Here is a 22230-nt window from a genome sequence, read left to right as displayed (position 1 = left end):
GTTTATCAACCAGGCTGGGGATGATGCGATTCTGTAACACGATTGTCATGCGCAGTCACTGACGTTTTGCTGTCCAGCGCCATCTGACGGACATTTTGTGAACTTCATTTTTTTTTGGGTTCTAATAAAACCCTATGTCATTCCAAGCATGTGTGTCAATTTTTACCTCGCTGTCTACATTATTCCGTGGTTTATTCAGTTTTCAAGTTTATAGTGACTTTTTGATCACCCGATAGATAATCGACTTAGGATTGCCGTCGCGCCAGGTCAAGTTTGGGGTCCGGCTTCGTCCTCTGCACCAGTCGGTGGGAGGGAGAGAGCGCGGTGGCGCGCGCATGCACGGCCAGCAGCCTACCTGCGCCGCCCAGGAGCGGGTCTTGGCAGCCGCCGCCTCCTGCTTGGCCTGCTGCTGCTGCTTCTGCGCCGCCGCGTGCTGCTGCTGCGTCTGCTCCATGATCTGCTGGATCAGCTCCAGCTGCTGCTTCGTCAGGCCGTCGTTGCCCGACGAGCTGCTCGTCGCCTGCAACAGCGCCAACGCGCGACCCGTTAGCTCGCCAGTTGCGTCTTCGTCACACAAAGAGTTGTAAAACAACCGTAGGCTATCGCAGACTATCCTAAGAAAGCGTAGCTGAGATACACTCCTGGAAATTGAAATAAGAACATCGTGAATTCATTGTCCCAGGAAGGGGAAACTTTATTGACACATTCCTGGGGTCAGATACATCACATGATCACACTGACAGAACCACAGGCACATAGACACAGGCAACAGAGCATGCACAATGTCGGCACTAGTACAGTGTATATCCACCTTTCGCAGCAATGCAGGCTGCTATTCTCCCATGGAGACGATCGTAGATGCTGGATGTAGTCCTGTGGAACGGCTTGCCATGCCATTTCCACCTGGCGCCTCAGTTGGACCAGCGTTCCTGCTGGACGTGCAGACCGCGTGAGACGACGCTTCATCCAGTCCCAAACATGCTCAATGGGGGACAGATCCGGAGATCTTGCTGGCCAGGGTAGTTGACTTACACCTTCTAGAGCACGTTGGGTGGCACGGGATACATGCGGACGTGCATTGTCCTGTTGGAACAGCAAGTTCCCTTGCCGGTCTAGGAATGGTAGAACGATGGGTTCGATGACGGTTTGGATGTACCGTGCACTATTCAGTGTCCCCTCGACGATCACCAGTGGTGTACGGCCAGTGTAGGAGATCGCTCCCCACACCATGATGCCGGGTGTTGGCCCTGTGTGCCTCGGTCGTATGCAGTCCTGATTGTGGCGCTCACCTGCACGGCGCCAAACACGCATACGACCATCATTGGCACCAAGGCAGAAGCGACTCTCATCGCTGAAGACGACACGTCTCCATTCGTCCCTCCATTCACGCCTGTCGCGACACCACTGGAGGCTGGCTGCACGATGTTGGGGCGTGAGCGGAAGACGGCCTAACGGTGTGCGGGACCGTAGCCCAGCTTCATGGAGACGGTTGCGAATGGTCCTCGCCGATACCCCAGGAGCAACAGTGTCCCTAATTTGCTGGGAAGTGGCGGTGCGGTCCCCTACGGCACTGCGTAGGATCCTACGGTCTTGGCGTGCATCCGTGCGTCGCTGCGGTCCGGTCCCAGGTCGACGGGCACGTGCACCTTCCGCCGACCACTGGCGACAACATCGATGTACTGTGGAGACCTCACACCCCACGTGTTGAGCAATTCGGCGGTACGTCCACCCGGCCTCCCGCATGCCCACTATACGCCCTCGCTCAAAGTCCGTCAACTGCACATACTGTTCACGTCCACGCTGTCGCGGCATGCTACCAGTGTTAAAGACTGCGATGGAGCTCCGTACGCCACGGCAAACTGGCTGACACTGACGGCGGCGGTGCACAAATGCTGCGCAGCTAGCGCCATTCGACGGCCAACACCGCGTTTCCTGGTGTGTCCGCTGTGCCGTGCGTGTGATCATTGCTTGTACAGCCCTGTCGCAGTGTCCGGAGCAAGTATGGTGGGTCTGACACACCGGTGTCAATGTGTTCTTTTTTCCATTTCCAGGAGTGTAGTTTCCGAAGTAGCCTTGATCGGTTAAGACTGTAACCACGTTACCTACGAGTTAGGTGTGTTGCATAACTGTCGGGCGTTACCTCATTTAGGTCACTTCGTTTGCGTATGCGATCAGTATGTCACTAGATTCCCCTAGAAACCAGAAGCAGTGAACCGCCTAGAAAGTGCGTGAGGATTTGCGAAGTGCTGTGTAACCTACGGAACATTTTTGTTCTACATACTCCTAGTTATCCTTCTACATCTACATCCATACTCCGCAAGCCACCTGGCGGTGTGTGGCGGAGGGCACCTTGAGTAACCCTGTCGGTTCTCCCTTCCATTCCAGTCTCGTATTGTTCGTGGAAAGAAAGATTGTCGGTATGCCTGTGTGTGGGCTCTAATCTCTGATTTTATCCTCATTGTCTTTTCGCGATATATACGTAGAAGGGAGCAATATACTGCTTGAATCCTCGGTGAAGGTATGTTCTCGAAACTTCAACAGAAGCCCGTACCGAGCTACTGAGCGTCTCTCTTGCAGAGTCTTCCACTGGAGTTTATCTATCATCTCCGTAACGCTTTCGCGATTACTAACTGATCCTGTAACGTAGCGCGCTGCTCTCCGTTAGATCTTCTCTATCTCTTCTATCAGCCCTATCTGGTACGGATCCCACACCGGTGAGCAGTATTCAAGCACTGGGCGAACAAGTGTTCTGTAACCTACTTCTTATGTTTTCGGACTGCATTTCCTTAGGATTCTTCCAATGAATCTCAGTCTGGCATCTGCTTTACCGACGATTAATTTTAAATGGTCATTCCATTTTAAATCACTTCTAATGTCTACTCCCAGATAATTTATGGAATTAACTGCTTCCAGTTGCTGACCTGCTATATTGTAGGTAAATGATAAAGGATCTTTCTTTCTATGTATTCGCAGCACATTACACTTGTCTACATTGAGATTCAATTGCCATTCCCTGCAACATGCGTCAATTCGTTGCAGATCTTCCAGCATTTCAGTACAATTTTCCATTGTTACAACCTCTCGATACTCTACAGCATCATCCGCAAAAGCCTCAGTGAACTTCTGATGTTATCCACAAGGTCATTTACATATATTGTGAATAGCAACGGTCCTACGACACTCCCCTGCGGCACACTTGAAATCACTCTTACTTCGGAAGACTTCTATCCGTTGAGAATGACATGCTGCGTTCTGTTATCTAGGAACTCTTCAATCTAATCGCACAACTGGTCTGATAGTCCACATGCTCTTACTTTATTAAACGACTGTGGGGAACTGTATCAAACGTCTTGCCTTCTGTCTGTTACATCAAAATAAACAGTATTTCTAGCAAAATTGAAATTATCGATGATTAATTCAGTTTCTATTCGAAAATTGTAATTTATCATACAGCGCCAAAAAAAACAAAATTTCATAAAAAAATGGCCATTTGCGAGTAGAACTCACGTACTGAGGCTTCCGTACAAACTTTATTATGCATATACACTGTTCATACATTCCAGAAACTGAGAATCCCGACCATATTTGACTGTTATCGACATTGATACTGGCAAGATATCGGTTCCAGGGATTCCAAAAATTTCGTCAATGTTTTAACTTCAGTAATATAAATGTGACGACAAAGTCATGAAGGAAGTAGGCGACCATTATCGGAATAATCAGTAATTCTCCATTTAGTCTGAATGGGTCGCAGCGGTAAAACACAATCATCAGACAAAGAATGGCTTTATTGTTGACATGACGCGTTCCTGAATTTATCCATCATCAGATATCCAAGAGCAGTTATTGCACATAGATAGGACGTTTCAAGTTGTATGTGAAAGAAACGTTTAACATACATCTTGAAACGCCATATCTACGTACAGCAATTGCTCCTGAATATCTGATGGACACATTCTGACACGCGTCATATGAGCAATAAAGTCATTCCTTGCCAGATGTTTGACTTTTACCATTGTGACGCAGTCATCCTGAATGAAGAACTACTAATTGTTTTAATTTCAAGTTTGATGTCGGGTAACAAATGACAAAAGAAATATTTTTCTCGTGTGCTATAATTACAGATTAAGAATTCTCTGATTTTTTTCCTTTATTTGCACTATGAAACCTTCCTTCTTACCAAATTCCATCACTTTACAACAACGTGAAGTACACTATGCAGGGTGTAACAAAAATATACGGCACAAATTACAGGACACATTCCTCACATGTAGACGAAGAAATTATGTTTTATGAACATGTCTGTGGAAACGCTTTGTTTCCATGTTACAGCTCATTTTCTCCAACTCATTAATCGTGGGAAATACACACGAACAGAGCGCGCCAGCATACTACATGCAACTCTTTCTCACAGGAGATGTTCAATATGCTCTCCGTGGGAATTGATAGATGCATCAACCCGCCGTTGTAGTGAATCTCGGATGCGCTGATGTATCCCTGGAGTATTATGCATGGTTTCCCAACCTTCCATAACACGGAAACGAAGACTCCGAACATCTTGTACTGGGGCTCCATACATAAGAGCTTTCAAATGTACCCACAAAAAAGGATAGTAAATTTAAGTCCGGAGAGCGTGGAGGACAGGCAATTGGTCCACCTCTACCTATCCATTGGTCACCGAATATGTTATTTAGAAGCTGACGGACATTAACACTAAAATTACGAGGTGCTCCATCGTACATGAAATACATGTTTTCTCGCACAACTAAAGGCACATCTGCTAACTGATCAGGTGGACCATTCTCTACGAAATAATGATAACCTTGTCCGTTGAGCCTGGGTGGAAGAAAGTGAGGCCCTACCAAGCACTCATCAACAATACCGGCCCAAACACTGACAGAAAATCTTTGTTGATTACTTGATTCAACAATTGCGTCAGGATTGACGTCGCTCCATGCATGTCTATCCTGAAAATGTGCAGTCTGATCTCGTTGTAACGACGCCTCATCTGTGAACAGCAACCTTGCACTAAAACTAGGGTTGACACTTCATTGAATAAGCCATTCGCAGAAGAGCACCCGCGCAGGGAAATCAGCTGCTGATTGTGCCTGCACATGCCGTAAATGGTACGGACATAGCTGGTCCTTATGTAACATTCGCCAGACAGTCATGTGGTCTACATCTACATCTACACAGATACTCTGCAAATCACATTTAAGTGCCTGGCAGAGGGTTCATCGAACCACCTTCACAATTTTCTATTACTCCAGTCTCGTATAGCGCGCGGAAAGAATGAACACCTGTATCTTTCCGTACAAGCTCTGATTTCCCTTATTTTATCGTGGTGATCGTTCCTCCCTATGTAGGTCGGTGTAACAAAATATTTTCGCATTCGGAGGAGAAAGTTAGTGATTGGAATTTAGTGAGAAGATTCCGTCGCTACGAAAAAGGACTTTCTTTTAATGATTTCCAGCCCAAATCCTGTATAATTTCTGTGACACTATCTCCCATATTTCGCGATAATACAAAACGTGCTGCCTTTCTTTGAACTTTTTCGATGTACTCCGTCAGTCCTATCTGGTAAGGATCCCACACCACGCAGCAGTATTCTAAAAGTGGACGGACAAGCGTAGTGTAGGCAGTCTCATTAGTAGGCCTGTTACATTTTCTAAGTGTCCTGCCAATAAAACGCAGTCTTTGGTTAGCCTTCCCCACAACATTTTCTGTGTGTTCCTTCCAATTGAAGTTGTTCGTAATTGTAATATCTAGGTATTTAGTTGAATTTACGGCTTTTACATTAGACTGATTTATTGCGTAACCGAAGTTAAACGAATTCCTTTTAGCACTCATGTGGATGACCTCACACTTTTCGTTATTTAGGGTCAACTGCCACTTTTCGCACCATTCAGATATCTTATCTAGATCGTTTTGATCTTCTGATGACTTTATTAGTCGATAAACGACAGCGTCTTCTGCAAACAACCTAAGGCGGCTGCTCAGATTGTCTCCCAAATCGTTTGTGTGCATAAGGAACAGCAAAGTGCCTATAACACTACCATGGGGAACGCCAGAAATCATTTCTGTTTTACTCGGTAACTTTCCGTCAATTACTACGAACTGTGACTTCTCTGACAGGAAATCATAAAACCACTCGCATAACTGAGACGGTATTCCATAAGCACGCAATTTCACTAAAAGGCGCTTGTGTTGTACAGTGTCAAAAGCCTTCCGGGAATCCAGAAATACGGAATCGATCTAAAATCCTTTGTCAATAGCACTCAACACTTCATGCGAATAAAGAGCTAATTGTGTTTCACGGGCCGGCCGTGTGGCCGAACGGTTCTAGACGCTTCAGTCTGGAACCGCGCGACCGCTACGGTCGCAGGTTCGAATCCTGCCTCGGGCATGGATGTGTGTGTTGTTCTTAGGTTAATTAGGTTTAAGTAGTTCTAAGTCTAGGAGACCGATGACCTCAGAAGTTAAGTCCCATAGTGCTCAGAGCCATTTGAACCATTTTTGAACGACCTCTGCCCATACTAACTCACAGGAAGTATCTACTTCAATTTCGTGACAAGTTAAACTACTTCTGACAGCAACAAACTCGCCACCGCCAACCAACACATTTAGAGTTGCAGGAACATGTCTTGTAATGACGCTAGGGTCGTCGTCAACTGCAAGAAGAGCTGTCGCCTCCCGTTGTGGTGTCCTTGTCCTTCTGGGCCTCCTCCGACCGCGAGTATCAGCCTTAAATGCCCCATGTTCCCTAAGATGACTTTAAACGTTTTTCTGTCGCGGTGCCTTCGTCCGGGAACTCTGCCACCGCACAAACGTTGAGCGTGAGCGCCACTGCCATTAGCTAATCCATATATCAAATGGGAATTTGCCGTGTCTGCATTTGTGTACACTGCCATTGGACGAGCTACGTCTGTGATGAACTCCACGCAGTAACCGGTGCGCTTGCAACGGTAGAACTGATGGCTGGAACAGTTGGTATTTACCTGTAAACAAGCAAATGTACGTCGCATGGCAACCGGGACATGTAAAACAAAGCACTGGCGGTGCCCAACGTGATCAGGCGTCACCAAGAGTGCATGCTCCCCATGATTATAACGTTCTGCTTTTATGTGTTTAACATGATTAACGAGGTGGAGAAAATGAGTTGTAGCATGGAAGCAAAGCGTTTCCACAGTCATGTTCATGTAACATAATTCCTTCGTCTACGTGTGAGGAATGTGTCCTGCAATTTGTGCCGTACATTTTTCTTACATCCTGTAGATTTTTATGCGTGAGTTTTTATGTGTGAGTGTTGAAATAAGTGACATAGGTGGCCGTCTCTTTTGATTGCAGATACCAAATACTTATCTGTCGAGGGAACACAGCCCTCAGTATACGACATAATTTTCAATTGATACATCTACCCATTTCAACACCGGACAGACAGAGAGACACACAGACGAATGGACAACGAAGCGATGCTATAAGGGTTCCGTTTTTACCGACTGAGGCAGTACTTCGTAGAGCTTATAAAAGACTTATTTCTGTGATACATAAACAACCTACGCACTTGCCAACAAGAACAGGATACTCTTCCCTTTTTTCACGATGAACGTTCTATTGGGTACAAAATAACAATTATAATTATATAGATATTTTTTATGTTTGTGCATGTAAACTGTACTTGCATCAAAAGTAACTGCTTTGGTTACACAAAAAAGCAGAAGTTACGCGATCAAATAATTTCTATTACTTACAAAGTGCAGTTTATATTTTGTGAAAATTTAAAATACATGATGGACTAACACTGAACGATGTCTGGTTATAATTATGAGCAAAACAAAAAACAAAGGGAAGTCGTCGGTTACCACTTTCTCTGCCACACATTCATTTATGTTTCTTTCCCTATTAATACTGGCGGTAATCTTACCATTTACTACGTCATCTGTGTACTGTGCCAAAAATAGCGAACCGTAGTTTTTGCGTTAGCACACTGGACTCGCATTCGGCAGGACGACGGTTCAATCCCGTCTCCAGCCATCCTGATTTAGGTTTTCCGTGATTTCCCTAAATCGTTTGAGGCAAATACCGGGATGGTTCCTTTGAAAGGGCACGGCCGATTTCCTTCGAAATCCTTCCCTAACCCGAGCTTTCGCTCCGTCTCTAATGACCTCGTTGTCGACGGGACGTTAAACACTAACCACCACCACCACCGTAGTTTTTGCAGAGGGCAGCCAGCTCTAATGATGTGCAAGTCTCTTAATATGTGCTCTAAATGGCTCTAAGCACTATGGGACTTAACATTTGAGGTCATCAGTCCCCTAGAACTACTTAAACCTAACTAACCTAAGGACATCACACACATCCATGCCCGAGGCATGATTCGAACCTGAGACGGTAGCAGCAGCAGCACTGTTCCGGACTGAAGCGTCTAGAACCGCTCGGCCACAGTGGCCGGCCTTAATATCTGCATAACTGTTACAACCTACCATCGGCTTGAACCTCTTTACTGCATTCGTCTTCCTCTACAATTTCTACCTCCTCAGTTCCCTCCATTACGGAACTGACTTTTCCTTGATAGCTCACACTTAATCGTAGAACACCATCTTTCCCTCTTGTTTGTCAAACTGAGTCATAAAGCTCTTTTCTTTGGGATACAGTTACATCCCTCTACATTAGTCAGTCGATCTACCCGTCTAATCTTCAGTGTTCTCATGTAGCGCCATATTTCAAAAGATTCAATTCTTTTCCTGTCTGTACTGTCCTTTCATATAAGGCTACACTCGAGACAAATACTTTCAGACAACTTCAATTTTCGAGCGCGTGCTGAAAAGTAATGCTTCCCAATTTTTTCATTCTCCTCTCAATATGGGTTGAGATATTACGAGCTATTACTCGGTGGATCTTCTCAATCGCTGAAGCAAGTTGCAACTGTCTGCCGATAGAGGGCTTCGAACTGTCGCTTGTAACACGACGTTGTGTATGTGAGTGAAAAACTGCATGCTGTGGCGGAGTTTCTAACAGAATAAAACGTGCCCCTAATTGAAATCCACAGAAGAATGAAAGATGTGCATGGTGATGATTGTGTCGACATCAGTACTGTGCAACGTTGGGTTTTTTGTGGTCGTAACGAAGGAAACACTGGTGCTATCATCGGCGGATGTGAGAGAGCTACATCTGTACTCAAAACTTGAAGAACATCTTTGACATTGATGAAGCGGTGCAAGTGTAGGTGAGATTCTAACTCCGTCAACAAAGTCAAACATTCTACAGCGACTGTATCAACAAAGTGATCTGTCGCTGGGAGAAATGTATTCGTCGCTTGGGTGACTATATCGAGAAATTAATAAACAGACATGAAGAATAAAGATGGAGAATGTTAATAAAGGTTACTTTATTTAAACAGTTTCCAGAGTTTTCACATGAAAATTTCGGGGCATTACTTTTCAACATACCCTTGTTTTTCAGAAACGGGTTTATTGCTATTCCCGATCTGCATTTATTATTCTCACTACTTTGGCCATCGTCAGTTATTTTGCTGCCCAAAAAGCATTAGTATCTAATTTCCAAATACAATTCCCTGAACATCACCTGATTTAATTCGACTGCATTCCACCAACACTCACATTGATATTTATCTTATAGCATCGTTTCAAAAGATTATCCATTCCATTCAACTGCTCTTCCTCGTCTTTTGCTGTCTGTGACAGATTTAAAGTGTCACTAGCGAACGTAAACTTTTAATTCCTTGTTGTGCATCTTTATGTTTTCGCGGCGTAAAGACTGTTCCATAAAATTTCGGGCGTGCAGCCGCATACATTCATCTCTACTTCCAATATTTCGGCTGAAAGATCTTTGGCCGCATACGCAGTGGTTCGGTCATCGGGTGTAAAAGGACGAAGCAAGTGCTGGAGCGTTAGTCACCTCGGCTCACTCTGAAGATGACTGGATGGTATTCAAATGGTTCAAATGGCTCTGAGCACTATGGGACTCAACTTCAGAAGTCATCAGTCCCCTAGAACTTAGAATTACTTAAACCTAACTAACCTAAGAACATTACACACATCCATGCCCGAGGCAGGATTCGAACCTGCGACCGTAGCGGTTTCGCGGTTCCAGACTGTAGAGCCTAGAACCGCACGGCCACTCCGGCCGGCACTGGATGGTATTCAGCCGAAATATTAGAAGAAGAAGAAGAAGAAGAAGAAGAAGGAGAAGAAGAAGAAGAAGGTGAATTCATGCAGCTGCACGCCTGAGAGTTTATGGAACACTTCTAATTCCTTCTCTTGCAACATCTTTTCCAAATCTCTCCGTTGTCTCCTTTATTGATTGCTCAATGTACAGGTTTAATAACTCGGGAGAAAGGCTACAATCCTGTCAAGTGCGGCAATACTTTGGGAACTCCTCGGAAAAAGATGCAACGCTCAGCGTTCAGTGGGCATTTGCTTGTCCTAGATGTCAATAAACGCTACCACACGCCTGAGCATGCGATGAAGTATAACACGTCCGGTTCTCAAAAATGGTTCAAATGGCTCTGAGCACTATGGGACTCAACATCTGAGGCCATCAGTCCCTTAGAACTTAGAACTAATTAAACCTAACTAACCTAAGGAGATCATATACATCCATGCCCGAGGCAGGATTCGAATCTGCGACCGTAGCGGTCGCGCGGTTCCAGCGTCCGGTTCTCACGTCACCCGTCTAACATGTTGAAAGTATCGATGGTCAGCTATTTTCTCATCTCATTTTTTAGCATGCAAAGACGAAGTATTAAACCGCATCTGAAAGCGGTTTCAACCGCCAGTACAGTTATAATCGTTACGGTGTCGCACTGGTGTTCTGTGATATAGGATCTCGCAGACTTGCAAAAAATTGCAGTTTTGGCGTTCGTTGTTTGAGATCCGCTGTGTAACAAATCTGCTAAAGGGGTCTGGGATTTCTAGCTGCTAAAGGGGTCTGGGATTACCAGTGTCACGACAACATTCCCGGACCATCCGCAAACTTTGCCTTTCAACATAAATAGTGAAAGATCAAGAGGGTACAAAAGAATTCTAACAGGAATACTACCGTTACAAAAGTGACTGCTCAGCTTAAAGAGAGCACAGGGAACACAGTGTCAACAAGGACTGTGCGACACATCCTGCGTAAAGAAGACATTCACGTGAGGTCTGCGCTGTGCGATGGTCGTTTGCAATTCTAGTTGGACACTTTCGCCTTGCTATGTAGTGAGCCTACACTACAGAATCTTTTTGAAGGTGTATATGTTCAGGGTTTGGACGAAAGTACGGAAGCACAGAAAACACAGTTCATTAATATGCCTAATACGGTGTAGGAAACCAGTTGGCATTCAAAGCAGAATGGTTTTCAAGGGAATCTTATGCCATCTTTTCTGCGATTAGTGGCAAATTCAGGTAATGACGATCGAGGTGGATAGCAATCACGCACCCTTCTAACCAAAGCAGACCACAAAGATTCAATAATACTGAGAGCTGATGAGTGTGGTGACCAGGTGAGGGGGCGACAATTCATCTTCTTGCTCACTGTGCATTTTCTTTTATGCTTTCGTTTTCTTTAAAGGCAAAGAGAAAAGATGGAGCGGTAGCCCATCATAGAGCCTATGCCTACCGTCATGTAATTTTGATTTTCAGCTGTTAAAAAAGAGAGGTGATTTTCTTGTACCAGTAGGAGGAAGGAAGGATTCGCGCTCAGCTAGTGAGCGAATGAGAAGCACGCCATTTTAAGCGAGTAATTGTAGACCGCCATTTTGGGGTCGATATGAATAAGAGAGGAGTATGTATTTCATACGTGCACCGTTTAGAAAATACAGTATTGTTTTATTAACAGAAAGGTCGTGTGAGTTGTTATTTCAAATAGTACCATAATTACAAGAACTGAAGCCCACCTGTGTACTTTGGAATAGTATGAAGATCCGATGAGCTCAATGGGAACACGGTCAAGACTTTGAAGGTGAACACGGCGAGCAAACGTAGCATTATAAAGAAGGATAAGCACAAATCTACTGCGGAGAAAGAAACTACTAACCCCTGCAGAATAACATGAACTAATACGAACTTATTTCCAGGCATAGCTCAGCCTATGGTGCTTGTCATTCATGCCAAAAAAAGAAATTAACCTCATTAATTCAATACATTTTAAAAAGCCACGCATTTCAACATTTTATTATCATCTATTCCATTATTTTGTTATATATAAAGTGGCGACCGTGACAGGACAACAGAAGCGCATGTAAATTTAGTTTTGAAAGGAAAGTCTACTGTATACCGTTGGAAAGAAGTTTCTTTGTTTAGGGAGACAGCATATCACAAAACCAGTCACGGACGATACCAACTGTGTGAAAAAAGGGCATGTTCTATTGGAACACAGCATTCTGCTTTGGAGAACAAACGTCGCACCATGGGATACCAGTGACCAGCCAACACGGTTGCAAAATCCTAGATAATAATGAGACGTTGCAGAGTATCCGTGGAGCTCGTGGAATATGACGATGCGGCTGCCCAAATCATTCCCGAATCCCTGGTATGTTTCGGTCTTGGGATGCAAACTCGGCCAGAAGTTGAAAACAATTTGAAAGAAGAGTCATGTGTCCAAACGACATTCACCATATCCAACATTTTATGGCTTCGGTATCACGTTTTCCTATTATGGCCATTTGCATCACTGCTAAGTGGTTTCGGAATTGCAGCTTACCCATGTATTGATATCATCTGGAGCTCCCTTCGCCGGCCGCTGTGGCCGAGCGGTTTTAGGCGCTTCAGTCCGGAACTGCGCTGCTGCTATGGTCGCAGGTCCGAATCCTGCCTCGGGAATGGATGTGAGAGATGTCCTTAGGTTAGTTAGGTTTAATTAGTTCTAAGTCTAGGGGACTGATGACCTCAGATGTTAAGCCCCATAGTGGTTCGAGCCATTTTGAGCTCCCTTCTTGCTGATTCGGTGCTGACCAGTTTCGCGTGTGCGACAATCAGCTCTGAAGTGACTTTTGCTGCTGTCCTCCTCTTATCTTTTTTCATAATCTTCTCCAATGCCATGTATCTCGATCACTCAAAACACTTCAGGCCGTGTTATGACTTAGCGGATGTCTTTTTCCGCTTTCCCTGTATGCTGCACACATCTTAGAATAAAGAAAGGAATATTAGAGTTTAACGTCCCGTCAACAGTGTGGTCATTATAGAGGGAGTACAAGCTCGGATTGCGAAAGGATGGAGAAGGAAGTCGACCGCGCCCAAACAAAGGAGCCATCGCTGCATTTGCGTGGAGCGATTTATCAGAATTCGGCTCCCTTGGTTACGGAAGCGCCCACCGTAGCAATTTGCCCGCGGTCGAATTAACTTAGCTCGGACATAATGTATTTATAATCACTCAAAACACTGTCCTGAACGCGTCTGACACCTACAACGTATTGAGGAGATTGCAAAGGTGCCGTTCATGGTAAAACACAACAGTGAAACCTGTAGGATTGGTTGGCGTCTGCATTTATGTTCAAGCACGCATTTCTAGCGCTGTTTCCATATTTTTGTCCAGACGCTGTACTTGTTTTGTCCAGACGCTGTACTTGCGAGCAACAATCACTCGAGCGGCTCGTCAGTCGCTAGGGGAAAAAACTGGCGCGAAGGGCCTCGATAGACAATTGTGTGTGCCACATTGTTCGCGGGCTCGCGATAGCGCTGTCCCGACGGATCAGCTGGATCGGTTCCGTAACACACCAAGCAACGTGCTCGCGAGCGGTTCATGAACCGGTCTGTTTAACAGTGTACACACCTCGACAGAAGCGACGCCCCTCTCGTGCAACTGATTATTTCTTTCGCACCGCACACGAAAAGGAACGATTAATGACTGTATAAAGTGTCCTTTGGGGTATATTTGTTGATATACAAACAAATAATTGAGAGACCGCCGATCTTCACTGATGTTTGAGCAGTTTGTATAATAAACCAATTGTTTTAAGGATGAGATATTACTTCTACTCTTACATCTTCATTTATATTCTGCAAACGGTTGTGAAGTACATGGCAGAAGACACTTCCCACTGTACCAGACACGACGGCTTCTTCTCACTCCGTTCATTTTTGCAGCGTTGGAGGAATCATTACTTAACCACTTCTATGCGCACTGTACTTTTGTCTTTCCGAGCCCTGTGGTAGTGATTCGTAGAGAATTATAGTATAAAGTTATTCCTAGATTTCTCACTTTAAGCTCATTCTTGAAACTTCGTAATAGGCATTCACGGTACAGCCTGCGTGTATCTTCAAGCGTCTCCAAGTTCAGTTGTTTCAGCATCTTCGTCACACTCTGTCATGAGTCAAACAAAACTGTGACCATTCGGGCTGCTCCTCTTTATGTACGTTCAAATCCCTATTGTTAGTCTTTATAGTAGTTGCGTGGTGACTGAAATGGTGTTGTCTACAGTTCAACCATGCCTAGACGGTCAATACCGCGATTCGAACGTGCCCGCGTTGTTATTCTGTGCCAGGAAAGACTCTCAACAAGGGAAGTGTCCAGGCGTCTCGGAGTCAACCAAACCGATGTTGTTCGGACATGGAAGAGATACAGAGAGACGAGAACTGTCGATGACATGCCTCGCTCAGGCCGCACAAGGGCCACTACTGCAGTGGATGACGGCTACCTACGGATTATTGCTCGGAGGAACCCTGACAGCTACGGCATCATGTTGAATAATGCTTTTCGAGCAGCCACAGGACGTTGTGTTACGATTCAAACTGTGCGCATGTTGTGCAACTTCACTCCCGACGTCCATGGCGTGGTCCATCTCTGCAACCATGACACCATGCAGCGCGGTACACATGGGCCCAATAACATGCTGAATGGAGCGCTCAGTATTGGCATCACGTTCTCTTCACCGGTTAGTGTCGCATATGCCTTCAACCACACAATCGTCGGAGACGCGCTTGGAGGCAACCCTGTCAGGCTGAACGCTTTAGACACATTGTCCAGCGAGTGCAGCAAGATGGAGGTTCCCTCATGTTTTGGGGTGGCATTATGTGGGGCCGACGTACGCCGGTGGTGGTCATGGCAGGCGCTGTAACGGCTGTGCGATACATGAATACCATCCTCCGACCGATAGTGCAGACATATAGGCAGCATATTGGCAAGGCATTCGTCTTCATGGACGAAAATTCGCGCCCCCATCGTGCACATATGGTGAATGAGTTCCTTCAGGATAACGACATCGCTCGACTAGAATGGCCAGCGTGTTCTCCAGACATGAACGCTATGGAACATGCCTGGGAGAGATTGAAAAGGGCGGTTTATGGACGACGTGACACACCAACCATTCTGAGGGATCTACGGCGAATCGCCGTTGAGTACTGGGACAATCTGGACCAACAGTGCCTTGATGAACTTGTGGATAGTATGTCACGGCGAATACAGGCATGCATCAATGTAAGAGGACGTGCTACTGGGTATTAGAGGTGCCGGTGTGTACAGCAATCTGGACCGCCACCTCTGAATGTCTCGCTGTATGATATTACAACATGCAATGTGTGGTTTTCATGAGCAATAGAAAGGGCGGAAATGATGTTTATGTTGATCTCTATTTCAATTTTAGTACAGGTTCCGGAACTCAGGGAAACGAGGTGATGCAAAACTTTTTTTGATGTGTTTACATTACAGGGACGTCGTCTTCAAATGCGGTACTTATTTGTAGCAAGAAACTTTTAGTTAATGGAGTCTGTTTAATACAATGCAGTGCGTAGAAGAAAACCACCATTCAAAACATTTAGTGAACATCTGTGAGCATGCAGAGTATCATATTATATGACGTAGTATTATATTGCATAACGCAATTAAATATAAGTATAATTACTGTTATTAATCAATTAATCATCCGCTCACTACTCTACTTCGTCAGGTAATTGCAGTGGTACTTTGGGGTCGCTGAGGATGCTAGCAATCTGAAACACAGAAAACTCGGCACCAAGTGCCCCGGTCCGGTAACCGACTTACCGCACTCTTACTATAGTTAGTCTATTGGGGACTCCCTACATAGTAATTTATGTAGGTTACCAATCCTTCTCTAGATGAAAATGAAAGTTTTTCAGGCTGTTTCTGAACGTATGATCTCAAAAAGTGATGGCCCAATTTAGGCACGGTTTTGTAAAACAATCGGCATTGTCTGGAGAAGGTATGCAACTACAAATAATAGCTTTTGCAGCAACAGTGTGCCAGTTTTCTGATAAACTCGACTGCGAGAAAGATAATACTGCAATTCTCACCGTTGTATCTTCTATACGCTGCGATTTCTGAAATCTCTCAGATGTTGGTAGCCCTTTGTAGCAGTTTGTTTAACAGAAAGGGTAGTCTATACAATGATTTTCATGTGTAACAAAATAGTTAGTTTATCCGATGGAGCAGAAGCTTCGTGAAGTTGTTGCTTTTTCGGTAAAAATATTCTTGCCCCTGAAACACATATCGCTTGATAGTTCTATCAGCCAGACAAGAAAGAGAAAGCTCTTATCGATCGCTTTTAAATCTATTATACGCCGCCTGCTCACGAGTTGGAAAGCAGGAAATTTTTTTTTTTTTGGTGTAAGACGGAAAGACCAAAAATATTGTATTTCCCAAAACACTTTAATACACTAATTCACATGCAACGTAATGATGAACAAATTATTATTGAATTTATTTTCTACATATACGAGAGTCTGTTTTGTTTATTCTCTCTCTCTCTCTCTCTCTCTCTCTTTCCCTCGTCCGAACATGCCTCGGAAGGCCCAACGATACTGACCGACCGCCGTGTCATCCTCAGCCTATTGGCGTCGCGGATACGGATATGGAGGGGCATGTGGTCAGCACACCACTCTCCCGGCCATTGTCAGTTTTCGCGACTGGAGTCGCTACTTCTCAATCAAGTAGCTCCTCAATTTGACTCACAGGGGCTGAGTGCACCATGCTTGCCAACAGCGCTGGGCAGAACGGATGGTGACCCATTCAAGTGACAGCCAAGCACAACAGCTCTTAACTTCGGTGATCTGACGGGAATCGGTGTTACAACTGCGGCAAGGCCGTTGGTGTTCATATATATCTATTTCCAATAAATTACAAACCACTAAAAGAAGCGTTACAATGCATGCCGGGCAACTGCTAGTTAATAAGAAGATCCGTACATATGTGGCCCGACGTGCCGCCCCACATTGTCAACGTTGGCTCTGGAACAAAAAAGTTTGCTTCAGAGAGAGAGAGAGAGAGAGAGAGAGACTGGGAGATTCTCACACTGAAATACTGAAATCACAATACTGCCACACCTTCGTGAAATTTGGTGTTAGTAACATTCACTAGTCACACGGATCTGTTTTAGCCCCATCACTATTCAATTTATACATTAATGATTTATCAACCACAATATCAACTAAATTCATCTATGCTGATGACATAGCACTGGTAGCACAGAGCAGTAATTTCGAAGATGGTGAACGAATTCTTACGGAGGATCCCGAGAAGATGTCAACTTTCTTTAAGACCTCGAGATTGATCCCAAGCACATCAAAAACTGAAGTCTCTTGTTTCCATCTAGTGAATCGTGTTGCGATCTATAAACAAAGAGTTCTGCTCAATGGACAAACGTTGAGGTACAATCCTTTCCCAAAATATCTCGGAATCACTGTAGATAGAACCCTGAGCTACAAAGAGCACATCACCAAGCTTTCTCATAAAGTTGCTGCAAGGAACAACATACTACATAAGCTCAGTGGTACCACCTGGGGAACCTCTGCTGATTGCGTTTACCTGGCATCAGTCTTGTTTACTCTGCTGCCGAGTACTGTGCACCTGTCTGGTTGAATAGTGTACATGTGAAGAAGGTAGACACAAAACTTAACGACACAATGGTTCCATCAAATCAACCCCATGCCACTGGTTACCTGTACTGAGTCACATCCCTCCACCTCACTTAAGGCGCAAACAAGCTCTACTCAGGGAGCCCAAGAAAATCTCTTCTCTATCACTGCACCAGGAATTCATCCGCCACAGCAACGATTGCGATCAAGAAGACCAGCAAGTGTTACTGCAGGACAACTCATCGCGGATGGTTTTGATCTACATTAAAGCTGGAAGCATGAATGGTCAAAAAAATATTGGAAACAAGAGCCCATCACCTTGATCCCACAAAGAAGCCAAAAGGTTTTGACCTACCTAGGAACTTCTGGTATCGCCTCAACAGTTTAAGGACTGGACATGGTTGTTGTAGCTACTTCAGGTACAAATGGGGCTGGATCAATTGACCAATGTGTGAATGTAATCAAGAAGAGCAGACAATTGCACATTTAGTCCAACGCTGTCCACTTCATTCATACCCTCGAATTCCCGATGACTTGTTCACTCTCACAGCCAGCTTAATTAACTGGTTGAAAAACATGGACTTAAAGTTTTAATCGTGTCTTATATGAAAACTGTATGAAATCATTTGCCTTATATCAACTGTATATTGTATAAAATCACCATGTTGTTGTTGTTGTGGGCTTCAGTCCTTAGACTGGTTTGATGCAGCTCTCCATGCTACTCTATCCTGTGCCAGCTTCTTCATCTCCCAGTACCTACTGCAACCTACGTCCTTCTGAATCTGCTTGGTGTATTCATTTCTTGGTCTCCCTGTACGAATTTTACCCTCCACGCTGCCCTCCAATATTAAATTGGTGATCCCTTGATGCCTCAGAACATGTCCTACGAATCGATCCCTTCTTCTAGTCAAGTTGTGCCACAAACTTCTCTTCTCCCCAATCCTATTCAATACCTCCTCATTACTTATGTGATCTACCCATCTAATCTTCAGCATTCGTCTGTTGCACCACGTTTGAAAGCTTCTATTATCTTCTTGTCCAAACTACACTCCTGGAAATGGAAAAAAGAACACATTGACACCGGTGTGTCAGACCCACCATACTTGCTCCGGACACTGCGAGAGGGCTGTACAAGCAATGATCACACGCACGGCACAGCGGACACACCAGGAACCGCGGTGTTGGCCGTCGAATGGCGCTAGCTGCGCAGCATTTGTGCACCGCCGCCGTCAGTGTCAGCCAGTTTGCCGTGGCATACGGAGCTCCATCGCAGTCTTTAACACTGGTAGCATGCCGCGACAGCGTGGACGTGAACCGTATGTGCAGTTGACGGACTTTGAGCGAGGGCGTATAGTGGGCATGCGGGAGGCCGGGTGGACGTACCGCCGAATTGCTCAACACGTGGGGCGTGAGGTCTCCACAGTACATCGATGTTCTCGCCAGTGGTCGGCGGAAGGTGCACGTGCCCGTCGACCTGGGACCGGACCGCAGCGACGCACGGATGCACGCCAAGACCGTAGGATCCTACGCAGTGCCGTAGGGGACCGCACCGCCACTTCCCAGCAAATTATGGACACTGTTGCTCCTGGGGTATCGGCGAGGACCATTCGCAACCGTCTCCATGAAGCTGGGCTACGGTCCCGCACACCGTTAGGCCGTCTTCCGCTCACGCCCCAACATCGTGCAGCCCGCCTCCAGTGGTGTCGCGGCAGGCGTGAATGGAGGGACGAATGGAGACGTGTCGTCTTCAGCGATGAGAGTCGCTTCTGCCTTGGTGCCAATGATGGTCGTATGCGTGTTTGGCGCCGTGCAGGTGAGCGCCACAATCAGGACTGCATACGACCGAGGCACACAGGGCCAACACCCGGCATCATGGTGTGGGGAGCGATCTCCTACACGGGCCGTACACCACTGGTGATCGTCGAGGGGACACTGAATAGTGCACGGTACATCCAAACCGTCATCGAACCCATCGTTCTACCATTCCTAGACCGGCAAGGGAACTTGCTGTTCCAACAGGACAATGCACGTCCGCATGTATCCCGTGCCACCCAACGTGCTCTAGAAGGTGTAAATCAACTACCCTGGCCAGCAAGATCTCCGGATCTGTCCCCCATTGAGCATGTTTGGGGCTGGATGAAGCGTCGTCTCACGCGGTCTGCACGTCCAGCACGAACGCTGGTCCAACTGAGGCGCCAGGTGGAAATGGCATGGCAAGCCGTTCCACAGGACTACATCCAGCATCTCTACGATCGTCTCCATGGGAGAATAGCAGCCTGCATTGCTGCGAAAGGTGGATATACACTGTACTAGTGCCGACATTGTGCATGCTCTGTTGCCTGTGTCTATGTGCCTGTGGTTCTGTCAGTGTGATCATGTGATGTATATGACCCCAGGAATGTGTCAATAAAGTTTCCCCTTCCTGGGACAATGAATTCACGGTGTTCTTATTTCAATTTCCAGGAGTGTATTTATCGTCCATGTTTCACTTCCGTACATGGCCACACTCCATACAAATACTTTCAGAAACGACTTCCTGACACTTAAATCTATATTCGATGTTAACAAATTTCTCTTCTTCAGAAACGCTTTCCTTGCCATTGCCAGTCTAGATTTTATATCTTCTCTACTTCGACCATCATCAGTTATTTTGCTCCCCAAATAGCAGAACTCCTTTACTACTTTAAGTGTCGCATTTCCTAATCTAATTCTCTCAGCATCACACGACTTAATTCGACTACATTCCATTATCCTCGTTTTGCTTCTGTTGATGTCCATCTTATATCCTCCTTTCAAGACAAAATCACCATGCGATTAAATAAAAACTAGTCACATGCAATGATATGCCAGTAAGTTTTGTTATTCTGTTATTATGGCTAAAGACTCGTAAGTTACGGCAGGTCACAACTTAAGAAGTTATGGAGCATTTCGTTCGGAAATCATCGCGACACTCCATCGATGCCACTTGATACACAGAGAGTACGTAGTAGATGGCCACAACAGCAGCCAAGAGCGCCATTTCATTGTCATTATCTTCGCGCGCGCGGAACAAATTAAATAGCGCTCACGCGATCGGAAACCATTCTAGGCGCTCCAGTTCCGCAGCCCATTGGATTAATCCTGGTGAGGCCGGCGGACGTAACAAAACTCGAGCGCCATCAATCTTGGGCGCTGTTAGCGCACCTGCCGTGACGAAGGGGAGTAGTGGGGCTGGTGGGGGGGGGGGGGGGGGGGGACGCACGGGGTGGGGAGGGTGCAGCCAGCGTGGCCGCTGAAGTCGCGCCGGTCGATACCGTGTCCGCGTGGCGCCGCGCGCTGAATAATGCCTTCCGATAACCGAATTCCATTCCGGCTATGCGGTGACAAATGTGACAGCGCCTGCTAATGCCTTATCGCTGCCTTTGTCTCAGGGCGCGCGTCCCCTCCCCGGCGAGGAATCGCTGACTCAGCAGCTCCCTGCTAGTGATGGCTGCTGGCGGACCGCCACCCTTGTTTTTATTCTCCGCGTCAGCAGGAACGCGAAAAGGAAGTTAGTTATAGTGCCAGCGTCGAGCACTTGCGTGGAATCCCTCATGCAGTCTTCGATAAAATACAAATACTGCTGGTTTCTCATTCTGCTGTTTAGTTCAGATGTCATTGCCAGGAGATCCTGTAAATAGTCTGGCTGCCTGTATCGCTGTTGCTCATTCAGCTAAGTATTGTGCATCTGTTTGGACGAACATTTCCCATACATTTTGACACACAGCAGAATACTACAATGCGCATAATATCTGACGCAATCAGATATACTCCAATTCATTGACCCCCACTGCTGACCGGTATAATGTCTCCTGATATACGCACCTCTGTTGCCCTTATGGGGGAATTCCATAAGATCTCTAAGAATCCCAGTGTATCCATGCATAGTGACCTTTCACTTTTGATCAGTCTTCTCAAATTCAAATGGCTCTGAGCACTAATGGGACTTAACTTCTGAGGTCATCAGTCCCCCTAGAACTTAGAACTAACCTGATATCACACACATCCATGCCCGAGGCAGGATTCGAACCTGCGACCGTAGCAGTCGCTCGGTTCCGGACTGATGCGCCTAGAACCGCATCCGGCCATCAGTCTTCTGACTGATTTGATGCGGCCCGCCACAAACTTCTCTCCTGTGCCAACCTCTTCATCTCAGAGTAGTACTCCCAACCTGTGTCTCCAATTATTTGCTGGACGTATTCCAGTCTCTGTCTTCCTCTACAGTCTTTGCCCTCTACAGTTCCCTCTAGTACCATCGAAGTCATTCCCTCATGTCCTAACAGATGTCGTATCATCCTCTCCCTTCATTGTTTTCCACATATCCCTTTCCTTTCCTCTCCGATTTTGCACACAACTTCCTCATTCATCACCTTATAAGTCCACCTAATTTTCAACATTTGTCTGT

The 22230-nt window shown here is 45.9% G+C and overlaps 1 protein-coding gene across 1 annotated transcript in view; it reads right to left on the bottom strand.

The window, feature by feature from the left end:
* Nucleotides 1–208: 208 nt before the first annotated feature.
* The window catches only part of LOC126465293 (zinc finger protein 541-like), a 677038-nt gene continuing 655016 nt past the window's right edge, over nucleotides 209–22230 (bottom strand). Inside the window, exon 9 of the mRNA XM_050096299.1 lies at nucleotides 209–520. Coding sequence (XP_049952256.1) covers nucleotides 209–520 — 312 coding nt within the window. The remainder of the gene's footprint in view (nucleotides 521–22230) is intronic.

The sequence above is a fragment of the Schistocerca serialis genome, chromosome 1 (genome assembly GCF_023864345.2).
Source record: "Schistocerca serialis cubense isolate TAMUIC-IGC-003099 chromosome 1, iqSchSeri2.2, whole genome shotgun sequence".
Classification (NCBI taxonomy): domain Eukaryota; kingdom Metazoa; phylum Arthropoda; class Insecta; order Orthoptera; family Acrididae; genus Schistocerca; species Schistocerca serialis.
Note: the sequence above shows the minus strand (reverse complement) of the source record. Positions and strands in the feature narration are given on the sequence as shown.